Below are 24,077 nucleotides of genomic sequence, written 5' to 3' on the forward strand. Positions count from 1 at the left end.
GCAATTTGATCCACAAAGCCCCAGAAACAACAATTTCAAGTGAAAAATGGCAACTATGTTAAGTTTTTTAACCACCCTCCTCTTACCAAATACAGGTTTTCTTTTTAATTTTTTAAAGGGTCAAAATAATATATTCATTAGAGCAAGCAAAGTGACTATCAGAAACAACCCCAAGAGATACTGATTCTGACACAATAGAAGTTTATTTCTGATGCATAAATAGTCTTGGTGGGTGTCCCTGGTTGGTGGACAACTTCCTCCATGCACAGAGGTGCAGGGACCTGGCTTCCCACCTTTGGCTTCATCGTGTTGTGGACCCTCTGGCAAGAGAGAGACTTGGCCACTTGCCCACCCAAAGCATTTTGCTCACATTCTTCTCTCAAGACCAGTCATGCAGCCACATCTAACTGTAGGACTAATGGGAAATATAGCCTGGCTGTGTACCAGGGAAAGCTGGGGTGTGGATTTGGTGGGACAGGTAGCAGTCTCTACCCGAGAGGGTGTTTTAAGCCATCCTGGTAGGTCTATCGCAGTCCCAGCCAGCCAGCCAGCCAGCCAGCATGTATGGTGTACCTGTGGCATGCCAGCCTCTGTGCCATGTGCTGGGATGCAGAAAGGAGTAAGACCCAGGTCTCTTTCTCCAGCGTGCAACAGGAGAGGTGGAGGGTGGTCAGAGAGTGTTGCCAAGATGCGGTGTGCTCTGTGCAGTACCAGGTGAGACCCACTGGCTCAGAGTCTCTGCAAAGGAGGAAGAGATATTTCTGTTGGCAGATCCCGGTGGCTCCAATAGATGCCTGGCTTTCTGATCCCCTAGTACTCTCACGTAGATTTCCCAACGTAGGCCATTGAATGATGGGATGTAGGAGTAGGGAGCAACCCCAGAGATTGTCATTCTGTCCACTCCAGTCCAATTTAAAGATGGGGACGAGACAATGAGCCCCACAAAGGGGGAGGGATCTGCCCGAAGTCACACAGCTGGACAGTGAGCAGACCAGGTGCTCTTTCCCTGCCCCATGTAGGCACAGATCCTTGGTTCCCACCTTTTCTCTAATTTCCTCTTGGCCTAGTTTCAGAATCCTCATCCACTTGTCTCCACTGCCCCCGTGGGAGGTATGCTGGAGTCCCATCTGAGTTCATGGTTGTCAGGGGGTGTGCAGCCCCATCCTGAGATGGTTGCTTCTCCCCTGCCCAGTGTCCTTTCCAAGGGCTCGCCCCAGGAAAGACGTGGGCTCGTCCCATGCAGAACAGGAGAGCCTCCAGGTGGGGGATGTTATGTGGGGAGCCCAGTGTGCTCACTGGCTGCCTGTGGGACAACTTCCCCACAAAAGAGTCCTGGATCCTGGAGCGGGGTGGGGTGGGGGGGCGCTTCCACCTTGGATACAGAATTTGAGCAGGTTTCTGACTCCAGACAGATGCAAAACAGAAAAACATGGAATAAACATTAACGTAGGTACTCTAGCTCATTTACCTTCGTCTTCTGCCCCTGAGAACTTCCTCCTTTGAACATTCCGGCTTGCAAGGAGGACATCGTAAAATCACTTAAAGGTGTTAACAGCAGTCCTCCAGCTTCGGGAAGCTCCTCAGATCCCACAGGATCTGAGACTGAGACATTCGCTGGGAGCTGTTATTTGTCCTTGGTTTTTCTCATTTGCTCAGCTAACGTATCGGAAATCTTCCTGCAAGCACAGGACTGCTCAGGGCCAGGGGTGTGGAGGACGCAGAAGCACTTAAGACCTAGTTTCTGCTCTCAGCTGAGTCTTAGCCTCTGCGAGCAGCAGGCGTTGTGTTTGTGGGTGGCACCTGGGAGGAGGCAGGGCATGGACCTGGGTGGGAGGGGGGGAGGCTGGGAAGCAGGGGACTTGCCACTATAAGGCAAATGGGTTTCTTGTCTGGTGCAGGGCACAGTCCCTGCTTTAGGCACAGGGCTGTTTCAGGGAGTAAATGAGCCAGCCAGGACAGGTGGTGAGGGGCATAGTGCCAAGGACGCAGTATGCACTTAATCCATGGGGGCTGTTACCATGTAGGACAAGGTGGCTAAGGATCCAGGCGCAGTGAGTAGTTTGGAGGGAGAGTGGTCCTGGCCTGCAGTGTTGGCATGGATAGTAGCAAAAGGGAAAGACGGTGCTTGCCCTTAGAGTGAGTCCACCTGGCCCAAATTCCCATTTTATGGACGGGCAAACAGAGGCTCATGGAGGGAAAGTACGGCCCGATTAGACAGGAATGAGGACATGTGCTAAAAAAGTGCCTTGTGATTCTTTCTTTCTGGCCTTCTTTACCTGTCTTTGAAGAGCGAATTTTTCCCTTTTTCTTTATGTCAGTGATCACTTAGTGATTCTCTCTTCTGTTCTCTGCCATAATGTTTGGGATGGTAAGAGGTGGTTCAAGAAATTGCTCCAAAAAGCGAGTGTTTAGCACACAAATAAGCAAGCGCTCTTTGGCTGGGCTGAGAACTTGCCGGGTGCTGGCGCTGACCAGAGAGCCTGCTTTGCAGGAGGCAGGGATCAGAGCAGCCTCCGGGGTGCCCCAGGGGCAGAAATCTGGGCAGCCAGGCGGCAGGACTGTCACAGGGCTGGGCTGGGCACCAGGCTCCAAGCAGATAGTAGTGGAGACCTCAGAAGAGCCAATGTGCTTGGATGAAGTCAGAAAAAGTAAATGTCACAAATGTAGAATGTAGGGGTTAATCCAATCGATTTGGGTCCGTGACAACCCGAGGGTTGATACCTCTGGCTCCTGGCTGTGCCATCGTGAACAAATCACTTGCCCTCAGGGATCCACAGCTTCCTCTTCTGGAAAATGGGCACTTAGGCATTTCCTCAAAAATAACTTACTGCCTCTGTAGTGTGCTTGGCGTGGAGTCTCCCACGGAAGACAGGATTGCTGTCATGGGCTTATCTTCAAAGTGGGAAGGGGTGGTGAAAAAAAATAATATACCTTTGAGTTGTGATCAGCACCTTGATGAAAATAAAGTAGGGCATGTGGATGAAGAGTGAGAAGAGGGGGACCTTTATCCATAGGGTGGCCAGCAAGGCTTTTCTGATGATACGACACTATCGGAGCAAAGCCTGAATGCTACGAGAGAGCAAGTCAGCACAAAAGTTGGAGCAACGCGCATTCTGATAGAGGGGGCAGCAAGTGCAAAGGCCCTGGGGTGATATCTTCAAAAAAGATGAGGGTGCTGGTATAGTTGGTAGGAGAGTAACTGAGAAAGGAGGTAGGAACGTGGGTAGGTAGGCAGAAGCTGTATCCTGTATATTTTTTCAGTGATGACACCTTCCAGCAAAATCCATTTAAAACGATTTTTCCCTGTTAGTTTTGGACAAACATTGGATCGAAATTGTAACCCTGACTTTTCCCTGTACATCAGTAGCAGTTTTCTTCAAAAATGCTATCGTTCAGATGGATGGGGTTTCCAGCCTGGACACAAGCAGACTTGGAGAGATCCATATGCAGAGATGAGGCTTTTGGATATCAGGAGAAAGGGGAAACCCACCCAGCTGTCTGGTTGTATGGGGGAAAAAAAATCACATTAAAATGCAAATACTCCTGAGCAAGTGAAATGTTTTTTTTTTTTTTTTTGCAAGTGAAATGTTGATGGGTACAGGCCTCCAAAGAAAAATATTCATGAAATACAGACTGTTGATCTACAGCTAGCCAGCTGAGCCATTTGCTCAGCAAGACATGAGCGCTAAGAAATCTCAATTACAGGAGCTGTTCTGAAACCCTGGGATCTCCCTAGGGGTGTTTGGAAATGGGGACGCACAAGTACCGGGGAATCATGGGATGGGCTTCTTGGAAGGACTTTCTGGCTACCTCCCTTCCCTATTCGAGATGGACCTCTCACCGTGGAGCTTAGGGGGAGGAATAAAAATAAAAACTGATGAATCCATACTGCTAAGGGGGAAGGTCCACCATCCTTCATACTTGTTCACTTCTGTTTGTGATCTGATCAAGATCTCCAAGTTGGATTCCCTTAAAAAGGATGATCCTTCCCTTGTGGGACTTTGGAAGAAAAGGAAAAAAAAGGAACATACATTTTTCTTTCGTAAGTATGTTTTGTTTTGTTTTTTGCCACTTTGAGCCTTAAAGAGTGAAGATGGAGAGAGAGGGAGAAACGTGCCCAGGCACCACGAATGTCTTAATTGGTCCATACTGCAGCTACCAAGTGGGTGTTATCACATCCTGCAGACAAGGAAACAGGCTCAGGGATGAAGAAGGGAAGTTTGTGGCCACTTGCCGGCAAGCCATATACTGGGGTGCCTGGGAGCGTGAGCCCAATTCAGATGTGTGGGTTCGAACCCCAGTTCTCTGGGATCTGCCAGGGAAGGTCCCTCCGCCTTGCCGACCCCACTTTGCCCATTTATGGATGTGATGGTAGCACCATCCGCCCTTCATTCGTTGTGAGGGTTAAAATCCTCAGTGCTCAGAACACCATCTGACCCCATGAAGTGTCCAGGGACCCAGGGGCTCCTCGGACTGCCTTCACCATGTCCCAGATCACTGGGCGAGCAGGAAGAGAAGGATGGTGGCACAGCCAAGCAGGATTGTCCATGTGATGGATGACCAGACCCAAAATCCAGAGACCTTGACTGATTTTCGGGATCTGTGAATACTCGGAACTGGGGTGCAGTGACCACCCGCCCAGCACCCATACATACACACACAGTGACACATGGGGACAGAAGCACAGGGACAGCCAGCTCGATCCGTCGTCTGCCTCACACGGGGCTCATCCGACTCCTCAGGGAACCACGATCCCCATTGTACAAATGAGAATGTTCATAATCTTCGCTCTTCCCCTAATAGGCTCTGTTTGCCTGTTTATCTATCAGATTCTTCTGCAAGAGGTTCTGCTTGAAGAAGAAAAAGCCTTTCCTTCAGGAGGATCTCCAGCAAAAGCCTCCTGCAGCCAGGGTCGCGTTTACCTATTGCTATTCTAACAAACCAGCCTTAAACTTAGTGGTTTGAGGCAAAAGTTGTCATTACCTCTCTCTGGTTCTGTGGCTGGGTGGGCTTAGCTGGGCGGCCCTGACCTGGGGCTGTTCTGCCCAGGAGGCGGCTGCTGGCCGGGACTGGAGCTTTGAGGGCTCCCTGCTGGGACATCTGGTTCCCATGCTGGCTGGACTCTGTCCCCCTTCCTCTCCAGGAGGCCAGCTCGGGCTTCTTCGTAGCAGGCGGTCCCAAGGTAGTTGGACTTCTTACGTGGCACCTGGCACCCCATCTCGGGGTGGAGAGCTCCAAGAGACAGGAAGTGAAAGTTGCCAGTCTCCTAGGGCTGGACCCAGCAACCACCCAGGGCCACTGCCACTGTGTGCTGTCACCCAGAGGGAGGGGACGCAGATGCCTGCTCTTGATGGGAGCAAGTGTCAGAAGATGTGTTGTCCTCGGTGATCACAGCTGGAGAGGAGGGTTGGGCAGGCTCTGTGGGATCTGAAAGCGTTTGGCAGCGTATTCCTGTGTAACCTAGGTTCTGCTCCATCCCTTAGAGGCTCTCAGGTCTGGAGCCTTACCTGACGTACCTGGAGACAGGCCACATGGCCTAGGAGATTGGCTTAGACTGGGACCTACCTCTTTTGGAAGCCGGGACAATGTCTGGCACACAGACGGAGGCCAGACAAGCAGTTGATTCTTAGGATCCGCAGGGCACCGGGCAGTGGGGGACATGCCAAAAGATGGGCTGAGCTAAGGTGCAGGTTTCTGGCGTAGGAACTCATAGCCCGCACAGCCGGAAGCCTGGTCCTAAGAAGAAAGCCACAGATGTCTGCTGACAAAGCCTGGGTATTAGCCCCGAAACACAGAATCTGAGGTGACTTGAACCCAGAACCCTTGAAACTCCGCTCCTGAGAGACGGTGGCCTCAGATCTTGATTGCTTCTGAGAACCAGTGTGGGCAAGGTCTGCATAGGGGTCCAGGAATTGGAGAGAACCCCACAGGGTCTAACTACAGACCCCTCCCCCTCAGGACTCCAGTCTTGGCTCACGACATTGGACAGAATGTTCCAGAAGTTCCCTTCAGTTCCAGAGATCTCTGTAGCCAAGCATTGACCTGAAGCCTGTGACCAAACACCCCTGGAGGCTCTGGTTCAAATCTAAGACCCTTGAGCATCTGTCCCCCTTCCAGCCCTACAAAGGATTCACACTGAAGTAGATCCTAAGTAGGGCCTGGCAAGGGCCTGGGGTGTTGGCGTGTTTATGAAACACACCTTACATCTTTTTTTCCCTGAACAAACACACCAATTTAGACTTGAAAGTTGCAGAAATAGTTCAGAAGGTTCCCCTCACCCAGCTTGTCTGCACGTCCTCAGCTTGGACAACCAGACTGTGGTCAGCAAACCCAGAAAGGGAGCCCCGTCTGGCATGACAGACTCAACCACATGCCTTGTTCATCCAGGTTTCCACTCGTGTCCCTTTCCTCCCCAGGACCCCATCAGGCCCCACAATGCGTCACCCAGGTCTCCTGGCTCCCTCCTGCCTGAAAGGGCTGCTTGTTCTTTCCTGGCCTCTCATGCCCCCGGTGCTGCTGGAAAGTGCTCATCCATTATTTCATACCGACTGTCCCTCAGTTTGGGTTTGTCTGAGGTTTCGCCAGGAGTAGCCCGAGGGTATGCATTTTCAGCAAGAACCCCACAGAGGTGACGTGTCCCGCTCACGCCTCCTGTTGGGGAGTCCTGGTGTCCATGTCCTGTTGCTGGTGATGTTGACCCTTCCCTGGCCACCATTGCATCTGCCAGGCTCCTCCACCATGAAGTTCCCATCTTTCCTCAGTGGTTACAAATTCCTGGGGGAAGAAGTTACTTTTGTAAATCCTGTTTCTCCTTAAACCTCCACCCATTCGTTTTAGCATCTGTTGGTGGGTCTTGCTTCCAACTGTTGTTGCTGTGACGTTTGCCTGATGGTGATTTTTGTATTTCCTGCTTTCCTTCCACACTTACTGCTTAGAATTCTGCTGGGAGAAAGAACTAGCCCTTCTCCCCCATATATGTGTTTATGATTACTTATGCGGATCAGGATAGACTCCTGGGTATTTACTTTTTTCTATGAATTACAATCTGATACAATGGTTATTTATGTTCTGGATCAGATTATTCCAGGCTTGGCCTAATATTAGATTCTCTTTCAGTTTAGTGCTTGTGAATGTGGCCAGCCCATGTCTCCTTGTCTTTTCGGAGGATACTTCCTTGCTTTCTCAAATCACAAGCTGTCCAAGGCTCATCTGTATTTTCCCTTCCCCCAGACCCCAATCAGCCACCCCTCTAAGGAGCCCTGGGTCCTGTCACTGGAGCGTGGTGCATAGAAACCAAGGTCTGGGAACCGGTGTGCTCATTGCTCCTGGGGCATCACTGCTCTCAGGCCCCTTCAGGGGACAGAGCTGTGATGACATGGGTGTGTACTAACACATCATGTGTGTCTCTATGTCTTCCTACCTGAACATACATTGAAAACCACGAGTCTGGGCTGAGATCTCAAATTCCAGTCCAACAGCAGGAGCTCCAGGTTTGCCTTCCCCCCTTTCTGTATTTACAACTTCCTTCTCCAACAGGGAGAGACCAGCGCTCAGTAGCTGAAGTATATTCACTTAATTCAAATACGCGTGAGTTCCCCCACACATTGCTGGCCTACACCACTGTGACAAACGCTTTCCCTGCTGGTGAGAGCATCTCTGTTCAGTGTTTTGTCTTTGGCCTTCCACTGTTGGGTCAGGGTTCTACTTCCAAAGTCTCTTAGTTGAGTGTTTTTCTTTCCCACGCCTTTCTGTGTGGATACACCATGTATTTGTAATGGTTTGGTCCATTTGTTGGTGTTTATACTTCACTTGGGGTTTCCCCTCACCTTTGATTGGTTATCGTCATTTTGCATGTGGGGGTATATGAAGATCAGATGAACATTCTATTGCTTTTTTAAAAAAAAAGATTTTTATTTATTCATGAGAGACACACTGAGAGAGGCAGAGACATAGGCAGAGGGAGAAGCAGGTTTTCCATGGGGAGCCTGATGCTGGACGGGATCCCAGGATCCCGGGGTCATGACCTGAGTCAAAGGCAGACACTCAACAAGGTACCTGAACATTATATTGCTTCTAGTCAGATCTGTACTGAAAACTATACTCTGAGAAGCAGCACTCCCTCTGTCCCTTCCATCCTAATCCTGTCCCCTCCTCTGTCCAAGTCTTTATCACTCACCTCCTCTAGGGAGCCAGTCCATCCCATAACTAATTGACTCTTGCTGTACAAAGAGCAGGTTATAGATTTTTGTCTCCCTTTCTTACGTGGATGGAAGCATACTGTAAATATTCTTCACTCTTTGCTTTTCTGATGGGGTAAATAGTATGTCATGGAACTTTCTTCAAGTCTGTTCACATCATGCCTGCCTTCTTTACAGCTGCAGAGTGCTCCATTGTGTGCAAGCACCAGAGTTTATTAGGGCACCCCCCCCCAATGTCTAGGCATTTAGCTTGCTTGCCATTTTCTTGTGTTTACAGATGATGCTTCAGTGAATAAACTTGCGAGTATGTTGTTGTAGAGCTGGGGGTTATCTTCGTGGCAGAGTCCGGGGGGAGTTGGGGTTGCTATGTAGGTGAGCCAACGCATATGTAATTTTATTAGGTATTGCCCAATCGCCTTGCAGTAAACTTTTTGCTCAACTGTTGGAAAAATATTTGTTTCTTGTTGAAAGTCAACAATTTGTGTCCATCTTGAGGCAATTACAGATGTGGACTGATGGTGGGTGGGGATCATGGGTTTCAGTGACACCTCTCACGGGGGGCCAAATAGGAACCCAAATCTAGCTTTTCAGAGCCCCAGGCTCCTTCTGTTTTTCCTGCTTGTCCTGGGAGTTGGGGGTGGAGTCTACTGGCAAGTGGGGTGCATGGCCTCGTGGGTGCGTAGCAGGTGGGTGTGACATTACCGGTGGGCCTGGAGGACCAGACCACAGGCCCGAGTCTCGTTTTCATTGCTTGGTTTAAGCAGTCTTGCCACAGAGCTACCTCATGACTCGTGCTCCTTGGGGAAATCTAGGCTAATAAAATTAAGTTTTCCAAGAACTAAAAAAATGTGTTCACATCTGAGCAAGGGAAATACTGATTAATTTACCCTTAAGTGTTAGTATAGGGTGCTGTTTATTCTCTTTGTATCAATGTTTAAACTTTTTTTATTCCACACTCAGTGAACTGGGCTTCCTTTCCACCAGACTTCAAGTCTCCCAAGGCCCTTGTACCTTACCATCTGGATCCCTGCTCTCACTGGTCACATGGACAAATGAGTCTAGAGAGATTTACCCAGGCTCTTTTGCAGGTAGGAGCAGAGCAGGAAGGTGGGCCCCCCCTCTGTCCAGGGCTCTGAGTGTGACATTTGCATGCAGGAGAAGGAAGAGGCTGGTAGCTGCTGGGGCAGGAGCGGTGCCTCTGAACTGACCTCACGGCCGATGACCCCTTGCTTCCCCCACCTTGCCTCCCCACCCACCCCTACCCATTCACTAGCCCAATCTGCACATCCTGGCTGACCCCTGCTTGGAGAGTCAGGAAAGAGGGCATACACATTCAATGAAGGTTCCCCTCACTACTTGTCTTTCTAGTGGGGTCCTTCCAGGTGGGCTGGACTGTTCCTACCATGCACTTCGCTGCCTCCCATGACCTGCCCTCCCCTGACCTGGAAACTGGGCTCCATCCCCAGGCTCACTTGTGGCCTGACTTTTCATTCTTTCACTTACCCAGTACACCAAGCACCATTGGTACTCCATGCACAGGGGCAGGGGGACATGGAGATGACTCCAACCCAGGCCTGTCCCTCCTTGAGGAGCTCAGTGTGGAAGGCTCCAGATAAAGGGATAGTTACAGAATCAGGCAGGAGATGCTCAGATGCAGCCTGCAGGCAGCTTCCTGACATCAAAAGGGGGGGGGGGTCCCTGGAGATGCTGTCAACCGAGCTGAGCCTGGAAGGATGAGCGGCGGTTGTCCCAGCCAAGAAGGGAGCGTGAGCAAAGGCACTGCGGCAGAAGCTCAGTGGGGGCGGGGGGTGGGAAGGTGGTTGGATGGGGTGTGGGGGACCCTCGAGGGCAGGCAGCCATGAGTGTTAGGGCCACACGTAGCTGGAGAAGCAGCTATGTTCCTCCACACGACAGAGGCCTCGCCTGCCCAGGCAGATCCAGCATCATCTCAGCAATTCACAACAGATTGCACTCAACTTGTCGATAAGAAGAATCATGAACTTCTGTTGAGCAAATTAAGTGCTTTACCAATGTCCTTTCTCTTCAGTGATGCTTTGAGACTCGTGGGAGTAAAACCTGGTCCCCAGGGCTATCCTGGCTGTCACCCCCTTGAGTAGCCAGCCCGTGGCACCCAGGCCATTCTGTGACCACCCAGGCTGGGCACGGGCACATGCAGAGGAATTTGTCCTCTGGAGACCAGCCCAGTGCCAGCAGAGGACCTCACCCCGGTGCAGGGTACCTGTCCCTTGCAGGGAGGCTCCCAGCGGATTTCTGGGGGCCCCAGAAGGCATTCCCTTTCTGTGGAATGGGGGCAGAGCTGGAGACCACCCAAGCCAAATGTCCATTTTGGGAGAGCAGGTCACTAATGTTTACCTAGTGTGGCCTGATTTCAGGAGTTAAATGGGCTCTTTACATTTAGGACGAGGTATCTGAGGCATCCAGAAGAGTACACACGTGTACCTGTACCACTGAGGAGAGAAACACGAAATGAGCTTCGTGGATGTGTGTCGCGCCTACTGGATAAATTCTAAGTCTTTTTTTGTTTTTAAAGATTTTATTTACTTATTCTTGAGAGACACAGAGAGAGAGGCAGAGACACAGGCAGAGGGAGAAGCAGGCTCCCTGCAGGGAGCCCGAGCGGGACTTGATCCCAGGACCCCGGAATCACGATCCCACAACCCTGAGATCACGACTTGAGCCAAAAATCAAAAGCCAGACGCTTAACCCAACTGCGCCACCCAGAAGCCCCCAGGCTGGCATTATATTGAAAAATAAGTTTCTACTAGAATTTGGTGAAACCAACGCTGACTCCTTTCTTCCTGGAGGACAGGCAGTTACGGATGGGCCGTTGGAACCTTCTCACCGTGGCAGCGCCCCTTTGCCAGCTCGCATTCCCACTTCTCGAGCAGTGAGAGGTGACACACACATGTCCCCTAGCATGCTGGCAGTGGACGCTTTGTTCTCGTCCCTGAGGTGGTGAGGTTTTCCAAGGATTGTAGGGGAAAGGAAGTACATAAAACTAGGAAGATTTCCTATGTTCTGCTTTGAACATATAGGATAATACCATTAACTGCTTTCTAGAAGATTTCTGGATTTTCACCCCCAGGCATTTTCTCCTGTACAAGTGAGGCTTTCACAACATTATTTCGAACCCTAAGTGAACCCAAACGTTAGCCTGTGTTTTTTTTCCCCTTCTCAGAGTGTGGGCATCCTCCTCTGTGCCACTCGGGCTTCATCACCATCACGTTTAACTGCCGTGCTGTGTTCAGTAGGTGAAAATCCCATGATTTTTTCGCCTTCTGTTTCCTATTGACCATTGAGTTGTTGAAGACCAATGAGCTTGTTGAAGGAAGCTCTTTGGCTCTTACTAAGTATGGTTTTGGGAAGTTGGTGTGGAGAAGTAGCAAGGAGGGGACCCCACAGGCCAGTAGAGGATGGAGATGGTGCCAGGACCCTGCGTGGATTCCTGAAACAGGACATCCCTTGGCCATGTCCATCCCTGCCCAGGGGACCTAGAAGACCTAGCTGGACTTCACAGCATCTCATCGAGAAGATAGAGGCATGGGGGCAGGAGGAGAAGACAGACAACAGAGTGATGGCATCAGGAGCTTGCTAACTAACAAGTTAGTGTAAAGTGGACACCTGATCAGAAATCCGGAGGGAGTCCTCTAGATGCCAGAGGAAGGCCATGCACAGCCAGTTTGTAGATTATCTGAAGGGAAGGGACTGTGGGAAGGCAGGTTCATCTAAAGCCAAGATGATCTCCAAGGGTTGAGGGGGCTCTGGAGGGTTCAGTCGGTTCAGTATCTGCCTTCGGCTCAGGTCACAATCCTGGGATCTCATGATCCCTGGGTCCTGGCATCAAGCCCCACGTTGGGCTCCCTGCTCAGCGGGGAGTCTGCTTCTCCCTCTGCCACTCCCTCTGCTTGTGCTCTCTCTTGTTCTCTCAAGTAGATAAATAAAATCTTAAAAAAAAAAAAAACTGTGGCACAGTGGGCAGAAGTCAGCCAGCAGAAGTGCAACACATTCCAGATAGCCTTGTTTTGGGGTTTGAAACACATTCACTTCCCTCCGACAGGAAGCGTCATGAATCCACAGCACCACGTGGCGGCCCCAACGCTGATGTGGCTCTTGGCAGGATCAATGGGCCCAAAGCTGATGTGGCTCTTGGCAGGATCAATGGGCATGCTGCTTCAGAATGAGGGAGGGGGTAGCCCGTCCCCTTCGGGATGGGGAAGCCTTTCGTGGAGTAGTATTTTCTTTACACATGCTGGGATTTTTAGGAGAGGCCTTTCCAGGATGGGGATCATGATTGGGAGGGGCCCCAGGGACAGGGGCCTAACGGAGTGCTTGGCTGGCAAAAAGCAGCTGGGTAGTTTACAGCCATTTTCTCTAACCCTGCAAGCTAATGATTCCTTCCACTTTATAGATGAGGAGACCGGGTCTCAGGCTTGCCTGGTCCCACAGCTGGGGAGCCCCGGAGCCCGGATTGGATCCCTGATGTATTTGATGCCAGAGTCGTCATTTGTCTCACTGCATGTGTTTTTCAAAACCTGAGTGTTGCTCAGCAGAAGACAATGAGGGTGTGTTTTTGTTGAGCACCCAGGTAGACCCGGGGCTCAGTGGGTGCAGGCTGCAGCGTTTTAAACCAGAGCTGTCGGTGGGTAGAATGAGCCATCCTGACAGCGCTAAGTCCCGGAGCAGCAGGAGGGATTCAGGAAGCATTTAGTGGAGCTCGTCTTGGGGGGGGGGGGTGGGATGCAAAGGTCAAATGAGGAAGCAAGCAAGATACATCCTGATGTGTCTTCTGTGCCAGTAAAAAAAGAAAAAAAAAAAAGTTCCTTGGTTGTAAGTGGCAGATACTGATGCGAAACAGGTTCTGACTGCTTTCAGAGAAACCACGCTGTTTTTCAGGGTAGTTGTAGAAGGTTCTTCGTGGAATCAAAGGGATGGCGAACAGCATCTGAAAAAGGACGGAAATCAGGTTGGCTCCAGGCACCCAGGTGGCAGCAGCCCACGGAGGCTCATTCTGGAGCCGTGGCACGATGACCTGACATTTACAGCCACTCCGCCCTTAGCTCCCTACCCCAGGTTGGGCTCCACGGGCGTCTGATGGGCGCAGCCTGGATGGAGACATTATCAAAAGAAGGGCATGGGAGCAGCTGGGTGGCTCAGTCGTTGAGCATCTGCCTTTGGCTCAGGTTGTGATCCTGGGGTCCTGGGATTGAGTCCCACATAGGGCTCCCTACTACAGGGAGCCTCCTTATCCCTCTGTCTGTGTCTCTGCCTCTGTGTCTCTCATGATTAAATAAATAAAGTCTTAAAAAAGAAAGAAAAGAAAAGAAAAGAAAAGAAAAGAAAAGGAAAGAAAGAAAGAAAGAAAGAAAGAAAGAAAGAAAGAAAGAAAGAAAGAAAGAAAAGAAAAGAAAAGAAAGGAAGGAAGGAAGGAAGGAAAGAGAGAAAGAAAGAAAGAAAGAAAGAAAGAAAGAAAGAAAGAAAGAAAGAAAGAAAGAAGAAAGAAAGAAAGAAAAGAGAAAAGAGAAGGAAAGAAAAAAGAAAAAAGAAAAGAAAATGCATGGACACAGGGCTGCAGTGCCTGCTGGCCCTGACCTACCGTGACTCCAGGGGCCACACTGAGCCCTTGACTTCTGTCCAGGCTCCCCCGCCCCGCCCCAGGCCGCACCCAGCACTGTGTATTTTGTGGCTTTTTTTCCCCAAGGCCCTGTGTCCCAATTAGGCAAACTTCGACAACCCCTCAGGTGTGTTATTCAGAAGCAGCCCAGCAGAGGACCCGCGTGCTGGAAACCGTGCTCAAAAAGCTGTCTGTCACCTCTGCAGTGAGGACGGCCCCCTTCCTGGTTACAGAAAGCAGAGCTGCTTCTGGTCCTTAGCACGGCATTCAGTGCCCCCAGTCTTTAGACTCCTGTAGTTGTGATTAATTTTTTGTTTTTATCACTATTGTTTTATTATCAATCATTCTGCTGTAATACTTAATTTGTTAAGTGATTTATTAATTGTTAGTTAACAGAAGCATCTTTATAAAATGTAATGTATAAAGAACAAACATACATGTGTCCACTATCCAGCTTAAGAACTGTTACCAGTAGTCCTGGGGTTCCCTGAGCACCCCTCCCTGGCCTCATCGGTTGTCACCCTCCACTCAGTAGTGCTGGCTGCCCTGCCTTTGTGTTTATGATTCCCTTGCCTTTCCTTGTAATTTTATCACATTTATATCTCTGGACACCATATTGTTGGATTTTCCATGTTTCTGAACTTCCTATAAAGGGAAACACCCTTCGTGTGGACTTTGGCGGCGTGCCTTCTTGTGCAGTGCTGCCTTAACGATCCATGCGTGCATCTTCTGGCTTGTTTGCTGCTGTATGTTACTCCCATGAATGAAATAGAACAGTAGGTCCAGACCACTGGGGATGGACATTTGTGTCGTCTCCAGCATGTTGCTCACTCTGTGCATGAATGTTCTGGACTGCATAACCTGGTACGTGGCTGCAGGTGTATTCAGGGTGAGTACCCAGAGGTGGGATGGCGGGTCACCGGGGTCTGCGTATATTCAGCTTTGCAAGGTGATGTCATCCTGTTTTCCAGAGTTACAGCAACCAGCCTGTTCTCCTGCTTCAGAGTCTCAAGTTGGCAGCGTTGGGTGGTTTGTTAGATCTTTTAGATCTTGCCAATCTGATGGCTGTTGGGTGGTAGCTTATTGTATTCCAATTTGTATTTCTCTGATTACTGAAGTTTATCTTCTTTATGGTTAATCACTCTTTTGAGAAATTCCTGAACATGGTTTTTGCCCAATTTTCTACAGGAAGTGTCTTATTTCCTCACTGACTTGACTCTAACATGAGCTATATGATATATATATATATAGTATATATGATATATATAAGATACATGTATATTCCAGTTTGTGATTTAACTCTTCACTTTTTATTTTTATTATTTTTTTAAAAGATTTTATTTTTTTTATTTATTCATGAGACACAGAGAGAGAAAGAGGTAGAGACATAGGCAGAGGGAGAAGCGGGTCCCTGTGAGGAGCCCTATACGGGACTCCATCCCAGGACCCAGGACCATGACCTGAGCCAAAGGCAGATGCTCAACCATTGAGGCACCCAGGTGCCCCTAACTGTTCACTTTTTAGTGGTATTTTTTGATAAACATAAAATTTAATGTTACTGACTTTCTGAATATTTTCTCTGATAGTTTGAGCCTTTATGTCTTACTATGATAACCTCTATCACAGCATCATAAAGATAACCACTTATATTGTCCTCTAAAAGTTCTTAAGTTTTCCCTTTCACAGTTGTCTGTAATCCATCAGGAATGGATGAACCACTAGTTCAAGATTCCATTTTTCCCCCTTCTTGATACTTAGTTATTCCAGCACTGTTTATCCAAAGGCCCACTTCCTCCCACTGATCAGTGCTGTCCATGCATATGAAGTTCTGTTTCTGTTCTTTTTGCCTATTTGTCTTAGATTTCATTAGAGCAGCATCATAATTCTTGATGCCTTTTGAGGCACATCCCCCCACCTTATGCTTCTTTAGTCCTTCTGCACTTTGAAGTACATTTTAGAATCACCAAAAACCTTGAAGAAACCGACTGGAACTGCAGTGGATCTGCAGATCACACTGGGAAGAACTGGTGCTTTTAGGCTATGGTATCTTACACTTCATGAAGATGGTATATCTCTCCCCACACACCTTTTTTAAATATTCTATTTTTAAGTAATCTCTACATTCAGCATGGGGCTCAAAATCACAACCCCAGGATCAAGAGTTTCATGCTCCACCAACTGAGCCAGCCGGGCACCCCATCTCCCTTTTTATGTTGGTCTGATTTTATGTCTGTTAGTAAAGTTTTCTGATATTCTTTATAAAGATTTTACACATTTTTGTTAGATTTATTTCTAGATATTTTGTCTTTCAGATACTATTGCAAAAATGCTGACATTTTAAAATAGACTTTTCTGGGGTGCCTGGTTGGCTCAGTCAGTTGGGCATCTAACTCTTTATTTCAGCTCAGGTTGTGATCTCAGGGTCATAAGATCAAGCCCCACCTCAGGCTCTGTGCTCAGCGGGAAGTTTGCTTGAGATTCTCTCCCTCTGCCTCTGCCTCTCCTGCTTACATGCACCTGTATGTGTGTGAGTGCTCTCTCTCTCTCTCTCATACATAAATAAATCTTTAGAAGAATAAAATAAAATAGGCTTTTGAGATATCTTTACATTTTCAGTAAATTATCTTAAATAAATCATTAAGATATAGTCTGCAAACCACAAACTTCACCTGTTTAAAGTACGTGATTTAGTGGTTTTAGTATCTACACAGAGTTGTGCAACTATCACCAAAATCTGTTTTAGAACATTTGTATCACCCCCTCAAAGAAGTGCCTTTCCCATCAGCAGTCACTTCCCATTCCCCTTCCACCCAGTCCCTGGCAGGAGGGAGGAAGTGATGGAGGGAGGGAGGGAGTGACAGAGGGAGGGAGTGAGTGACAGAGGGAGGGAGGGAGTGAAGGTATCCTGAGCAGCAAGCTTCATGTCACTCACTGCTCAGAACCAGCCTTTACTTTCTTTCTTTGATTTTGTTTCCCCTCCTACATCTATTGCTGCTGTGGCTTCCAAGCTCACCTCCTGCTCTCTATCCTCACACTCCGGCCAGACAACTTTTTCCAAAGAAAAGAATGTTCCAGACACTTGGGAATGCAGCTATGCTGCTAGCATGGTTCCTTCAGGGAGCTTCAGGCTGATGAATCAAGCACTGTAGAGACAGGCCTTGGGGTATAGGTTCCGTGGGGCAGAGAAGGCCTCTCTCCTGGGTCCTTGGTCTGCTGCAGAGGCCTCAGAAAGTAAACACAGCCGACCTGATTATTCCCCTCCACTTCCTCCTGAGTCAGAGCTATCTCGGGTTAACTCAGGGAAGAGGCTAAATTAAGCCTTGAAACCAAGCTGCCTCAGTGACAGGCACTTTGTTTTGCTTGAGTGACTGTGATGATGGGCCTTTGCTTTTAAGGGCAGTGCTAATTGCGTCTCTTTAGACCAACCGTGGCGATCCATTCCCTGCCCTGCAGAGACGGGGAGATGCCAGGTCCCTCCGCAGTACCCACTCATTCATTCCCCACACTTCTCCCAGTGCCTGCCCTGTCCGTGCCAGGCATCGTGCTTGGAGGTGGACACTCAGCAGGTTGCCCTCTTGGGGCTCGAAGTCTAGCCAAAGAGACAACAAGGAACAAGACCCCCCACAAAGAGACAACTGGTACTTGGATAAGATGTCTGTCCAGAGCAGAGAAAGCAGTGGATTTCATTTTTTATTTTTTTATTTTTGTAGAATTTAGTGTTTAATAAAGGACAAACTCCAATACAAGGATGCTGCTTATGCGATCAGCCTGCACTTCAGCAGAATTGTGAAAAATAAATTTCATACGATATTACCGAATGATGGGATTGCAGATTATGATGTTTAACAAAAATATTGCGAGCTCAGAAGTGCAATGCTAGAAAAGCTTGAGTCCACGTAAGGCGTTTATTACATCTCCAAAGGCCAGAAAGTTCAGCTGAACCCATCACTTGATTTAGAGGTGAGACAACGAGGCCAGCAGGTGACATAACTTGTCCGGAGTCACAGACAGTGTGGGGAACCAAGTCTTCAGGGCTTCTCTTCTGGGACAACAGGGCTGTCCCCCAAAGTACTTGTACTTTCTCATGGCTTCATGCAGGGGCTGGGCTATGGAGTCAGCAGGGGAAAAGAGGCGATCTCTCTGGCACTCACAAACAAGCAAGCAGACATGGCCCCTCTGAGAAACTATTTAACACTAATAAACAGGTTCACGTGTGCACCCCATACGCCCCAGCAGTTCCTCCTCTGGGGGTAGGTAGCCAATGCAAAATCACACACATAGAAGCTTTATGTCTAAAGCAAAAAATTACAAACAAACATTGAACTCTAGAAAAAAAATTGCAAACAAACATTGGTGTATGCATGCTGCAGTATTTAAGGGGAAGTGTAATAATACTTGCAATTTACTTTGAAAGACACCCAAAAAGGGAGATGGATAGATATTTGATGAAGAAGCATAGTAACGTGTTAACAGTGGAATTTAGAAGGTGTGTGTGCGTACCGGTGCTCACTGTACATTTTTTTTTTTTGCTGTATGTTGAAAAATTTTATATAAAACATGGGGGAAAGTGCAAAGCAGACATGTACAAGAATGTTCAGAGCAGCATAATGGCTTCAAACTGGAAGCAACCCAAATGTCCATCGCCTGTACGTAGAGATCTACATTGTGGGTCTTGTTTGTGTAATGGGATGCTGTTCTTAATAAGAATAAATGAGCCGCAGCTACACAACAACACAGGCGAATTTCATCAATGTTACCACTGAGGGGGGAAAACCAGACAGACTCAAAAGAGGACGTGTATGATTGTATTTGTATTCCATTTGTAAAATCTACAAACATGTGGAACTCACCTCAGGTGTAGAAGCCAGGATAATGGTTTGGGGGTTGGGGTGTGGGAGGAAGGATAGTAAGTGAAGGAGGGCCTCCTGGGGCTCTGGAAGGTTCTGTTTCTTGATCTTGATGCTGGCTAAGCATGCGAACATTTATCAAGCTGTACATTTAAGGTCTGTGCACTTTTCTGTATATGTATCATGCATAGTTTAAAACTGTACTAGGAAAAAGAAAGCCAAATAGATCCACCTGGAAGCTTTGCCTAGCCGAGCTACAGGGTAAGATCCCGCTTGGAGCCTGTGTAGTATATCAAAGCTGTGAATGAAATGAAATTTTGCTTTATGACATTCATTCATTCCTTTGTGCATGGATTCATGCTGCATTAATTCCCCTAGTTTCCAGTGATCGTCTCTGTTTTCTTTGCACACACGTCTGCTTGCATATGCTGTGTTGCAAATCTAGACTTGATCGCACGACCTGACCCAGCCCTTTCAGGGGTTTATGCGCCCAGAGGAATGGGCATACAGACATTTCACTTTGCAGCCACCCCTCCCACCTTCCTGGATTCCTGTTTGGGAGCCTTTCTGGATATCGGCCCCAATCATTTCTCCAGAGAAAAAGAAACAGTAAGAAAGATGATAGATTGATGATAGACGGGTATAGATAAAAAGAGATTTATTCTAAGGAATTGGGTTATGTGATTATGGAGGCTGGCAAGTCTTAAGATCTGCAGGGTGAGTCAGCAACCAGGAGACTCAGGAGAGCCCATGGGTTAAGTTTCAGTACAAAGGCAAGCAAGCTCAAGACCCAGGAAGAACCAGTGTTACGGTTTGAATTCAAAGGCCCGGGGAGGCTGATGTCCCAGCTCAAAGACAATCAAGCAGGAGAAGTTCCTCCTACTGGGTCCTTTTGTTCTATTTAGGTCTTCAACTGATTAGATGAGGCCCACCCACTTTAAGAAGAGCCGGTTACTTTACACATTCTCTACCAATTCAAATGTTAATCTCATCCAGGAACATTTCAAGAGACACCCAGAATACTGTTTGACAAATGTCAGGGCACCCCGTGACCCAGTCAAGTTGATGCACAAAATTAACCATCACAACCTCAGAGCATGAAACACTTTCTGGCTCTAAAGGAGGAAGTGCAGAAGGCTCCAGCTGTCCACCAGGTCACCTGGATGACCATGTTTATTATCTTAAAGAATAAAAGGAAATGATTTTAGTTACTGCAAAATTCACCATGCAAAAAAGAAATCTGAAACCTATGAACACAGTGTAGAGGATAATGATGAAAAATGAGCACCCGCGTGTTCCCCACCCAGCTTAACCAATGGGAAATGGCCAGTGTATTAAAGGCTTTTGGTGCTCCCTCCAAATGGCTTCCCACTTTGTCCTTCCCTATGAGACACCTGTTTTCTGATTTTAACCATTAATCATTCCCTTGCTTCTCATAAAATCTAAATATTATGTCTCTAAACAGTATATTGCTTGGTTTTGTTTGTCTTAAGTCATTGTGAATGGACTTCTGCTGTCCAAAGCCTTCTGCATTTTTTCTTTCACTCTGCATTATGTGTTGGGGCTTCATCATGTTGTCCCATGTACCCTCAGTCCGTTCATTTCACTGCTGTATAAGAGCCCATCACGTCGAGCCGTGTCTAGCGCTCGTGCCCATCTGTTCTACACTTGGTGCACCTTTGGGTGGCTTCTAGTTCTCTGCTGCCACAAAGCTTGTAGGCATATCCCATCCATGTCCCCAGGTGCACAGATGCAGAGATTTCTCTACGGTAGACACCTGGGAGAACAGGTGCCCCTCCCAGTTGTACAATATGTGTCTCTTTGCTTTCCTAGGTAATGCCAAGGAACTTTCCAGAATATACCCAGTTATGCTCCTGCTAGAGGCTAGGCGGGTTTCTTATGGTAGCCCTTTCATCCCCTTGCTGCCCTCTCTGGTCCCAGTAAATCACCTTCCCCAGGTCCCGGCCACCCCGCCCACCCTGCAACCAGTACTTCTGTAGTGTGTAGTGTCTAGTGTACCATTTTTGTACATATGCAGGCCAGCACATTTCTTGGGTGTGATCTAGTACATGATGTGTGTAAAACACCCACTGCCTATATTTTAGTTCGACTGCTAGGCAGGGCTCTCTGTTTCTACTTCAAGGAAATGAGGATGGAACAAGCTCAGAAGAGTAAATGCCCCCCTCCCCTTCCCACTGGATCCCTGGGCTGACCTCTTCCTGCCAGTGTCAGGACAGTTGTCCTTGAAAATGATAAGCCACACTCTCTGCTCTTTCTCCGCGGCCCCGAGCGGTGTGTCCCCAATATTGGCCCCTTGGATGATTTTTTGCTCCCACACATGCTCTAGTGCCCAGGCATGAAATCGCCTCCCACACCGGGTCTGCCCTGCTATGGAGAGGATGCTAGTAAATGATAATCTCTTGTGCTGCCTCTTTTCTATTACAGGTTAGCCTGGGGCGGAAGATAAAGACGTTTGCCACCAAGATGGTAATCACGAGTGGAAATGAGGAGGACAGAGAGGGCCAGGAGAGAGAGAGTAAGGAAGAGAGTGTCTTGGCGATGCTGGGGATTATCGGGACCATTCTGAACCTGATTGTTATCATATTTGTATACATATACACCACTCTGTGAATGGCCCAGAGGGTGCTTGGAGGCCTCGGGGTGGCCGCAAGATGGGAGTCCTGTGTGTCGACAGATCCGTGATCGGACGCTGCGCAAACAAGCAGGCTTGACCTACACACGCTGCTCAAGCAAATGCACCTTCGAACTTTATAAAAGGTCACAAATACAAACCAATCCTGCTGCAAGGAGCAGACACTAAAGCACAATGAATCCAACAAAACTCATTCACACGACAAGGAACTCAGCGTCTTTGGCCCGGAGCCCGAGAGAACACTTGGAAGACCAGCCTTTGACGCCATCAGTGAGCAGATGGGTGCAGAAACTCATGATCGCAGATCTCTGATGGATGTCACGCCTTGGGAGAGAGGAGCAGGGCGGCGCGGCTCGTGGGTGCGTCTCCCAGGACATGTGCTTCACCGTCACTCAACGAGCCGTTCAGGATGCGAAACCACAGGGGCAGCCCTTTGACAGACATCCCATCCATCAAAAGTGTCTAACTATTTGATACTGGGGAGATAACTTATTTTTCTTTTTTCATTGGCTTGACGTGTGTACCTGTTCATATCAAGGTTTATAAATCTATATTTTTAATAAATGTGCTCTATTTTTTAGCATGAACCAAATATTTGGAGAGGCACTCCTGGAGTCCTAGAGCTTTCCTTGGTTTTATCTGCTTCGTCCCGTAGACTGCAGGTGTTCTGTGGTATAACCATCCTAGTCCTGCTTCCAACATCTTGAGTCTTTTACCTTCTCTCTCTCTCCTCTCTTTCTCCTTCTCTCTCTCTCTCGGGCCTGGAGGACATTTTCCCATAATACCAGCCATGGTCCTGGTCGATGCATGTTTCCAGATTGTCCGTTGAGCGGCTTTTTGTTGTTTATATGGGAGATCTAAACCGATCGTGGGCATGTGGACCTTAGTTGCACCCATATCCTTATTGAGAATTTTGCATGAACAAGGGCTGAGTGATAGATCAGCTTCTCAGAAATGTAAAAAGGACAATCGGAAGGAGAGAGGGCAGCTGTATTGACAGGTCAACTCTGGGACGGAATAGTCAGCTTATACTTGTTGGCAGCATTATAATTTCGTTCTTGTGACCATTCGTTGACCAAATTCTTATTTTAATGGCCACATACCATGCAAGATGGGGGGGAACGGGTAAAGGCCAGTACGAGTGCATAATTCCCCCCTTAGCGCACTGCCTGGGACCTTTTACCATGTAGGTGGGGTGTAAGTGGCACGTGGGCTCCCCGCCATGAGAGCTCACGTGGGTGTTTCAGGCTGCAAGGACCCCCTTGTGACAGGTGACTTTTTTAAGGACACAAGAGGGGGACAGAACGATCGCCCCCAAAAGATTGCTGTGCTTATTTTAAAATCTTCTGGTTTACACCCACATGGAGCTACGTCCTCCCTGGTAGGGATGGGTGAATATAGACAAATCTGCCCTGTTCTCGCAGCTCCCTGAGACGGGCCTTTGCCTGGCTGTGGCAGCGTGTCCTGACGAAGAGGGTTGCAGTTCCTTTTGCCAGTGCCAGACTTTTCCGTGGATGAAAAAAGCAGCAGCTTGCCTCGTTGGGTTCAAATGATGCCCAGGAGGTCTCTACCGCCAGATCTCTCCCTCCCCTTGTTGTGGCATCTGAAATTCCACCATTAGAGAGTCATTTCTTGTGCTCTTCTAAGGGACCAGGTTCTTTTATAAAGCAAATGCCCCTGAGCACGTGGCTCTGACATTATTAGTCAGGTGTCTTCTCTTCCCTACCAGAAGGAAGCAGACCTGCATTTAGGGCACGCTGTGTGCCGGACGCTGTGCCAAACACTTTGTATTCCTTAGGTCATTGAATTCCCCCTGTGACCCTATGAGGTGTGGGGTGGGTCTTTTCCCAGGATTGTAGAAGAAAGGGGGGCTCAGATCATGTGCCTGAAACCCCCGATCTGACTGATTCCTTAGCCCAGAGGGGAAATACACAGGAGGGGAAGGCGCAGAAAAGGGCCCTCGGGGTCAGGTCACAAATCGGATGGCTTTGCTAAGGGCCAGCTCTGTACACCTCCCTCCCTCTCCTCCATAAAAATAAATAACCCTTGGGAACGCCTTGGACAGAATATCATACAAATAAGGACGAGGGACAAGAGGCTGGTTAGAAATAAAATGGGATGTCGGGGGAGGGAGCTATCTACCGGGTTCTTTGTGATTCTAGAAAGACTGTATGAAAATTCTGAACAGTGAACAATAAAGGTGCAATGGATTAAAAAAAAAAAAACCTCTCCATGTCTTTTTTTTTAAAACTTCACTGTCATTCCTTTGTCTGTTCTTACCTTTTATTTAAAGAACACACACACACACACACACACACACACACACACACACAAAACCAAATGCAACTCTTTTCAACAGAGACAGTTTTGTTTGGGCCTCAGAAGCCCCAGTGATTTTTCAAGTATGCTAATTCAAAACGTATTGAGGGGAAAAACTTTCCAACCCTCTGAGCAGCCTCCCTCCCATTGGTTCTTCTAGATTATTTTAATCCACAGCCTGCAAATAAAGTGGCCAGGCCTGTTGGGTGTGTGCCGGGCGCGAGGGGCCGCACTCTCCTGCGTCTCTGGCACGCCCCGGTCTCAGTCCTCCTCTCACTTGGCAGGACCCAAGCACACACACTGCTTACACTCGCAGCTTCCCTGAGGATCTGGAGGCGTCTTCAGGGAATCAGGAAGAGACTGCCAATGGCCCTGGGTCTTCAGTCCTAAGTGCTCTGAGCCCAGCTTTGGGATGCGAAGCGCTAAGC

General features: G+C 48.4%; 1 protein-coding gene across 3 annotated transcripts in view; it reads left to right on the top strand.

Annotated features, from left to right (window-relative positions):
• TUNAR (transmembrane neural differentiation associated intracellular calcium regulator) overlaps positions 1 to 21,922 on the top strand; it is a 47,127-nt gene extending 25,205 nt beyond the window's left edge. For all 3 annotated transcript variants that reach the window (XM_072839828.1, XM_072839829.1, XM_072839830.1), the window contains one exon: positions 21,123 to 21,922. In XM_072839828.1, the coding sequence (XP_072695929.1) occupies positions 21,123 to 21,308 (186 nt within the window). In that variant the 3' untranslated portion in view covers positions 21,309 to 21,922. The remainder of the gene's footprint in view (positions 1 to 21,122) is intronic.
• The last annotated feature ends 2,155 nt before the right edge of the window (positions 21,923 to 24,077 follow it).

Source organism: Canis lupus, chromosome 9 (genome assembly GCF_048164855.1).
Source record: "Canis lupus baileyi chromosome 9, mCanLup2.hap1, whole genome shotgun sequence".
NCBI classification, from domain to species: domain Eukaryota; kingdom Metazoa; phylum Chordata; class Mammalia; order Carnivora; family Canidae; genus Canis; species Canis lupus.